This window comes from Macadamia integrifolia, chromosome 8 (assembly GCF_013358625.1).
Source record: "Macadamia integrifolia cultivar HAES 741 chromosome 8, SCU_Mint_v3, whole genome shotgun sequence".
Classification (NCBI taxonomy): Eukaryota; Viridiplantae; Streptophyta; class Magnoliopsida; order Proteales; family Proteaceae; genus Macadamia; species Macadamia integrifolia.
This window is the reverse complement of record NC_056564.1, coordinates 20,328,747-20,337,029: the sequence shown is the minus strand read 5'-3', so window position 1 is coordinate 20,337,029 and position 8,283 is coordinate 20,328,747. Positions and strand designations below refer to the sequence as shown.

General features: G+C 39.0%; 1 protein-coding gene across 1 annotated transcript; it reads left to right on the top strand.

Annotated features, from left to right (window-relative positions):
• The first annotated feature begins 4,260 nt into the window (after positions 1-4,260).
• Positions 4,261-6,260, top strand: LOC122087572 (2-methylpropanoate--CoA ligase CCL4-like). Its single transcript, XM_042656745.1, has one exon. It carries the CDS (start codon positions 4,407-4,409, stop codon positions 6,063-6,065), a length of 1,659 nt encoding a protein of 552 aa, XP_042512679.1. The 5' UTR covers positions 4,261-4,406; the 3' UTR covers positions 6,066-6,260.
• Positions 6,261-8,283: the final 2,023 nt, after the last annotated feature.

The window sequence follows — 8,283 nt, the reverse complement described above, 5'->3', positions numbered from 1 at the left end:
TTTTTTTTGCTAACAACAGATATACAGACTTTCGGCTTGACTAGTCTTATCGGCCCAAATTGACCCCATAACCGTATGGATCAGGTCATACCAGAATTGAAGGAGATGAAGAGCACTAAACACCTCATGTGAGTGGCCCAAGATATGCCTAATGAGAGTCGAATTTATGACATGACCTCACTTATTCAAACACCATTTTATTTATAAAAAACAAATTTAAATTTCTCTCATTTTTTTTTCTTCGTCAAACAAATAAGGTTGTTGACAAGTTCCAAGTCCTTTATTTTATCTTCTTTGATTAGTTAAATATCTTTCTGAAACTATTGATTCCTCCATATATTACTCGGGTTGGCAAGATCTTGTAGGAAGATTTCACCCCCAAAAAAAATCCAGTCTCTCTCTCTGTGTTACATACTAGAAACATAAGTAAGTAACATCACCTGGTTGATGACAAGTACCCAAGATTGGGTTTAATGGTGGAACACCGAATGACAAATATAAATATGGTAGAAGAAGAAGTCTCAGGAACACCTTTTGTGTGTACTCTTCCAATAATTCATGCCATTCATTAAGGGAATTATGTCCACTATCAGGTTTCATCCTCCCCATAGTGGTCATCAAAAGGATAAATCCACCCTTTTTGTTAGTTATTAATTTTTTAATATTTTATTTTGCCGTTTGATAATTTCTTTTGAGTTAAAATAGAGTTTGTTAAAAGTTTTATTCAATGTACGACGTTTTGCATGTGCGAGATCTCGAGGAAAGAGGAGAACTATGCATTTTTACCCCGAGAATGTTGAGTCTGTTTTATTATGTGGTAAAAAAAAAAAATATAGGAAAAATTAAACTTATTTCGAAAGAAACGAATGGCTGAAATTGCACCTAAATGGGACCCTATAAGATTGAATTTCAAATCTAAGATTTGACAACCCAACAATTCAGAGTATTCATTGGATATCCAATTGACTGGTGTTCTTGCATCGTCCTCCTACATGGCACAACATGGTGAATGGTCTATAATTTATAAAGCATATGTTAGAATATTATGCCACTGCACAATTGCCATTCAGCAAATTCCATTTTGAACCATATCTGCAATGTTTTGACTTCACATTAATCCACGATATTGTTCACTTTGGGGGTATTAGAGGTTATTAATTAGTTCAATTTTTTTTCCTTAGTTGATGTTGGACTAAAGATCCAGCTCCCTCAACGCCTCTCCTTTTTCTTGTCTAACTTTCGAGACTCAATGGATATGGATCAATTCTTAGGCGTGATATTCTCCCCCTTTGCAGTACAACATTCTTGTTTTGCCAAACCCTACTTTATTATCAGAGAGTCTAGGGGTTGGGTGTGTTTTGCTGAATCTAAGAAGAAAACTTTTACCTTATTCTTGTGGGTTAGGCGATGGCAGTGCAAAACTGATTGTTAGAGGGTGAATCAGATTACATTGAGGATTTTATTGTGAAATTTGACTGCAGCGAGCTTATCCTTCGCTTGACGTGAGCAACATTTAGCATTCCTCCGGTGTTCAATCGGCCATGGAGTATATTTTACAGTTTTCATCATATTTTACTTCAAATGTTCATTTCTTTGTATTTCTAGGGAGATCAACTTTGCTGTAGACTCAATAACAAGAAGGACACTGTCTATTGTTATGTGTACAACGAAATAGCCATTTTTTCCTGTTCGATAAAAATTATATATGAAATGATTCTAGAATCAGTTCTTTTCAACTACGCCAGTGTGCTTGGTGTCCATCTGATGATCAATAATACATGCCAATAATGCACTGGGGCACCTAAGAGAATCCAGGTCTCCAAATCTTTTTTTTCTTTTTTGGGTAAGAGCCCCTAAATTGACTCCATAGCCAGAAGAAACTACTAAAGAATCATAAGAAAAGAAAAGGAAAAAAAGGGTAAAAAATCATGCCTCGTAATAGTACAAGGGTTGCATTTGATAGTTATTCAGAAAAACGATTCTGATGTTTTTTTCATTCTATGAGAATAAAAAAACGAAATAAAACGTTTGATGTTGATTGGATGTTTTTCGATTTTATTGAAACGAAAAAAAAAAAAAAAGTTAGAAATGCAAAATAATGGAACAACAAAACCTTGTTTCGTCATTTTGGTTTAATTCCAAATACAAAAAAGTGAACAATTAAGATAATTGTTCATGAAACAGGTTCACCAAATATTATTTTTTGTTTTAAAACGGCATTTTGACACATAAACTGAAAATTATGTTTTTGACACGAAACATCATTTCTGAAACTGAATGATTACCAAACACATCCTGGCACAATTTGATACCTAAAGAAATAAAAGAAATATTTGGTATGATTTTCTTTTTATTTTGAAGTGATTTGTATTTAAAAAATAACTTGGTTTGATTTTTAAACCTTAGTTTATCACCATCACCACCAAATTACCACCACCCCCTTTTCGAGATCAAAAACCTATTTTTTGATTATTTCATGAAATCAATTGGAATTGAAATAGCAATCACATTTAATTTGGTCTTAGCCCTTAAAGGACAATTGACTGAGACTAGTTCGGGGAGTTCCTCTGTGTATATGTTCATCTGCACGTGTTAAGCGTCAATAGTTATTTCATAGGTATTCATTGAAAGGATGAAGAAAGGTATTTATAAAAGAAAAACGAATAAGTGTTTCATCTAACCCATACACGGAGGAGAACATAGGTGCAAAGGAACTGAACTCTTTAAAATGATCGACCATTCGCTTGTGACTAATATTGATACAATATCAATGGTATCTGAACAGGGGAGGCAAAATGATCGAAAAAACATATCATATGTTTTAGGGTTAAAATAGTCCGATCCTACATTTAAGGAAGAGAACCCTATGATTACAATGTGGGGAGTGGGGAAGAATGTACACTAGCAAGAGAGAGAGAGAGAGAGTGAATATTTTTATGGGAATTTGCATTCTATTGTGGGAATCTTTTTCTCTAATACATGGAAATTTTTTTTTTGTGGAGAAGTGTGACTCCTAAATTCCAATGTCACACACATGGGGTGAAATGATCCGCTCGCCCCCATGAAAAGGAAAATAACTATTTCCATTGAGCCTCTTGCACGTGCAGGAATCACATTCTTCCATAAGAAACACTTCCCCAAAATCTAATATTAATGAAAAACTTCAGTTCTGTACATACAATTCATACATAGGCATGCATCCACCCTACTTCCAATAAATGCAAACCTATTATTACACATCCTCGCATTTGGTGGATGAAATGTACAAAACTTTTGCCTCAGGCTAGGCTATATTTGGTAGCCAAGAAAAAAAAAATTCAAAAAAAAAAAAAAAATTGAATATGAGAAGATGGAGACACCAAAAAAATTATTGCGTAATCATATTTTTTGTTTTAATATGTCTTTTGTACTATTTTCTTTTCTCTTATTGGTTACCAAACATAGCCTCAATGAATATGGTGAAAATTCAATTGTTCTGTTTGTTTGATGGAGAAAAACGAGAAGGTTAAAAGGGATGGGAAATTTGCAATTGTTTCCCATACAAACTATAGCAAATATGATTGTTTGGTCATGTAGGAAAGGAGATTTACCGGATGATCTCATTAAATGCATTCATTTTTTTCCGAGAATGTGATCTATCATTCTTTTCCACCCTCTTAACTTTCAAACTATTTATGGAAAACTTCATTTGTGTTTATCTTTTTGGTCTTGTTTTATCTTATCCCCATCTTTGTTTCCTCTTTTCTCCACTAAATCCCATTGAAAGGTAATATAATCATTCTTTTCCCTTATCAACACAACCCCTAACATGTGGTTCGGTTCTTCTCCTGATCGGTCATTGCTCAGGTCTTACCCATAATAATCTGGGCAAGTGCCACATGTCCAGATGATGATCTAATGGTTCTCGATGCCTTTTTCTTCACACCTCTATTGGTGCCTCGTTCTCTGCACCAATCTTTAAGCGTTAGATTATCGCCTAAACATATAATGCTCATCCAAATAACTATGGACCAACATAAACAGTCACCACCAAAGAAAGGATCTGGATCTCATAACATGTGTGAGCTATCCTCATAAGTTTCTCATTATTTTTAACCTTATAAACCAAAGGTATTTCTTACGCTATCTTACCTGGAAGATTATCTACATGAATGAGATTTTTTTTATTTCACAAGGATAGAAAAGTAATTGTAATTGCACCTTTAATGTGGGCAGGGCCGCAGGGCTACCCGATCGGACAGCTTCGCTGTCGCTGTCGCTTTTCTTTTCCTTTGTGGCCGATAAACAAAACGAGAAGTCAAGTCAGCCTTTCCCTTCTAAATATTTCCACTCTCTCCACAATCGAAGCGAGAGAGATTAAAAGAGTGCCATTTACTGACAGGCATCGATCCCCTTCCACAACCTCCATGGATCTTCTGAAACCAAACTCTGCAAATTCTTCTCCTCTCACTCCATTAGGGTTCCTTGAAAGAGCTGCTACTGTCTATGGCAACTGCGCCTCCGTCGTCTACAACAACACCACCTTCACTTGGTCCCAAACCTACCAACGATGCCTCCAAATGGCTTCTGCTCTCTCTTCTCTCGGTATCCAAAGAGGTCAAATCGTCTCTGTAATTGCTCCAAATATTCCGGCCATGTATGAGCTCCACTTCGCTGTTCCCATGGCCGGAGCAATTCTCAACACCATCAATACCCGTCTCGACGCTCGCACAATCTCAATCCTCCTCCGCCACAGCGAATCGAAGCTTATCTTCGTCGATTTCCTCTGTCGTTCTCTCATCCTCGAAGCCCTTTCTCTGTTTCCGCCCAATACACGCCGCCCTGATCTCTTCTTGATTTCCGACGACTACGAAGAAGAAAACCCATCTCTTACCGTCGATTTGAACCGGACTTACGAGGGTTTACTAAAGACCGGCGATCCTGGTTTCAAGTGGATCCGGCCGGAAAATGATTGGGATCCCATGATTCTCAACTACACTTCCGGTACTACGTCAGCTCCAAAAGGTGTGGTACACTGTCACCGTGGGATCTTCATCATTTCCGTTGATACGTTAATCGACTGGTCCGTACCAAAACAGTCTACATATCTGTGGACCCTGCCGATGTTCCACGCCAACGGCTGGAGTTTCCCTTGGGGTATGGCTGCAGTTGGTGGGACCAATATCTGTCTCCGTAAATTTGATGCCACCACGATCTACGCTGCAATAAGGCGCCACGGTGTCACACACTTGTGTGGCGCACCTGTGGTGCTCAACATGTTAGCAAATGCTCCGGACCGGAAGCAGCTAGAAAACCCTGTCCAGGTATTAACTGCCGGAGCTCCGCCTCCTGCGGCGGTTCTATTCAGAACGGAATCGCTTGGGTTCGTGGTGAGTCATGGGTACGGGTTGACCGAGACAGGTGGATTAGTCATCTCATGCGCGTGGAAACACGAGTGGAATCGTTTTCCGGCGACGGAACAGGCGAGGCTGAAATCTAGACAAGGGGTGAGAACTGTAGCCATGGCTGAGGTGGCTGTAGTGGATGAAGAGTCAGGGGTGAGTGTGAAAAGAGATGGATCGTCCCTCGGTGAGATCGTTCTCCGAGGTGGCTGTATCATGCTTGGGTATTTAAAAGACCCAAAAGGTACGGCCAAAGCCATTAGAAACGGTTGGTTCTATACCGGCGATGTCGGAGTGATTCACTCAGATGGGTATATCGAGATCAAGGATAGATCAAAGGATGTGATCATAAGTGGCGGAGAGAATTTGAGTAGTGTTGAGGTTGAATCGGTGTTGTATACTAATCCTGCCATTAACGAAGCTGCTGTGGTTGCTCGTCCGGACGAGTTCTGGGGTGAAACTCCTTGTGCTTTCGTGACCCTGAAATCGCCGTTGTCGGAGAAGGAAAAACCGTCGGAGAAGGAGATTATTGAGTATTGCCGATCTAAGATGCCACACTATATGGTTCCGAAAACGGTGGTTTTCACGGCGGAGCTACCAAAGACGTCGACTGGGAAGATTCAGAAATTTATGCTAAGGGATATGGCAAAGGCTTTGGGTTCTTCTCGGGTGAGTCGGATGTAGCCATTTTATAGTAACTCGGCCGGGTTGAACCCTTAGACAACCGAGTTAAGCGATCTATCAATTCGAGAGTTACTAAATGCTTATCATGATCTGCTGTCTCTTCGAACTATATTGCGCCATGTGTCTATTTGTCTATAGCATTTGATGAATGGATAATATCAGTTGATAATATTATAATATATTAATTGTTATTGTTATAACTTCTTTTTACGATTCCTATGAAGAGTCCATTGGCCAATTAGGATGGCAGCTTTGTTCCAATGGGTTGGGGCCTCGACACATGTCATGACGTAATTGCTTCAACAACTAACATCTTAATACAAGCAGTTATTGGCATTCTTTTTATATACTGATATTAGGATTCAGATCATAGGAATTTCACGTGGGCATCAACATGGGAGTAGGAATGGGTTTTGTACTTTGCATCAGAGTATCGTCATTTTGTGGGCAAGCTTGGGGCATATCGATTAAGTTGTCCTATTGCAACACATTTATCACAAGTTTAAAATTTGGAAATAATCTATTCTTTGAAACAGGGGGTGAGGGATATCGAGGGTATTGGAAGTCAGCTTTAAAAAAAATAATGGTTTCAAAAAATCATAGGTGATTTGGTTTTTGAAAAGTGTAGTGGTTTTAGATTTCAATTTGCTATGGACAAGCAACCATTGGATCTTGTAGAGGACATGTGTCGTTAGGTTAAGTGGAACTGGTAGGGCATTGGAGAGGTAGGAATTGGAGACGAACCAAATCCGGGGGTGAGGGGTACTTGTCCCTCCTAGACCCTAGTCATCCTACACAGCCCCTTCTAGATCTCACAACCTCTTCCCTTAGGCTATGTTTGGTAGTTAAGGGAAGAAAAGAAAAGAAAAAATAATCTAGAAAATAAAGGAAAAGAAATTGAAGAAAATAAATGAAATTGTGAGAAAATAAAACAAAGTATGTATGTTTGGTAACTATTAGAAGAAAAGAGAAGACAAGAGAAGAGAAAAAAAAAAAAAAATCTTTTGTATTTTCTCATGTTTTTTTGTGTTTTTGGTGAGATTATTTTTTTTGGGAGTAAAAGAAAATTTCACAATTTTCAAGAAGAATTTTAAAATTAAAAAAATTGAATCTTATCTTGGATTAGATCATACCAAGTGCAATGAGAAATTTTCAAACTAAGAAAAGAGTACAATTTTTGTATTTTTTCTTTTATTTTCTTTTTTTCTCTTATAAGATTTTAGATGGATCCAGACCCTCTGTTATTCTTGTGTTATTCTAGATACAGAAAGCGACACGTGGTGACAACGTGGACGGCTAGGATGATGTGAGAAAAGGTGGAGTATTTAAAAACAGTTTGGCAGAATATGCCAAACCCAAACCATTTGGTTTTCAGACCAAACCAAATCGGTTTGAGATGTCAGGTCGAACATCACAAAACCCTACTCACTGATCGAAATCAAACACAGATCTCTGGCGCTCTCCTCTCTCTCTCGCACTCCTTGTTCTGTACTACCCAAATCACTGGAATCCTTCTCAGATCAGGAGAAATAGAAACCAGCCTCTGTTTGTATCCTCTCTCGCACTCTTTGTTCTCTCTCTCTCTCTCGCTCTCTTTGTTCTCTCTGAACTCGCACTCTGTTCTCTCTGAACTCGCCCTTTCTGTTCTCTCTGAACTCGTGCTGCTGAACTTGAAGTTCTTCATCGATTGCTTACCTGAACTCACCTGAAACGCCTGACGTGGCTGCGCGCTCTCCCGAAGTTTGTAAGCAAGTAATGTATGGTTTATTTAGGGTTTGATAACATAACCCTAATCTGAAGCGCAGCTAGATCAATCAGGTCTTTACTTCGGGAGAGGTGGCAGGGTTGTCCGAATGATTTGCAAGAGTGCGAGAGAGAGAGAGAGAGAACAGAGACTGCGAGAGAAGGAGAAGAGAGCGTGAAAGAGGTTGCAGAGAACAGGGAGTGCGAGACAGAGGAGAGCGCGAGAGAGGAGTTTGAAACTGATTTCGAAATCAAGATGCGCGTAGGGTTTTGTGTTACGTTCGACCTAACAAGAATAATCGGATTGGTTTGGTCTGGAAACCAATCGGTGTTTGGGTTTGATTTATTCTGCCAAAACCGGTTTTAAATACTCCACCTTCTCTCACTTCATCCTAACCGTCCACATCATCATCGTCACACGTACCTTCTGCACCTAGAATAACAAAAGAATAACAGATCCAAGAATAACAGAGGA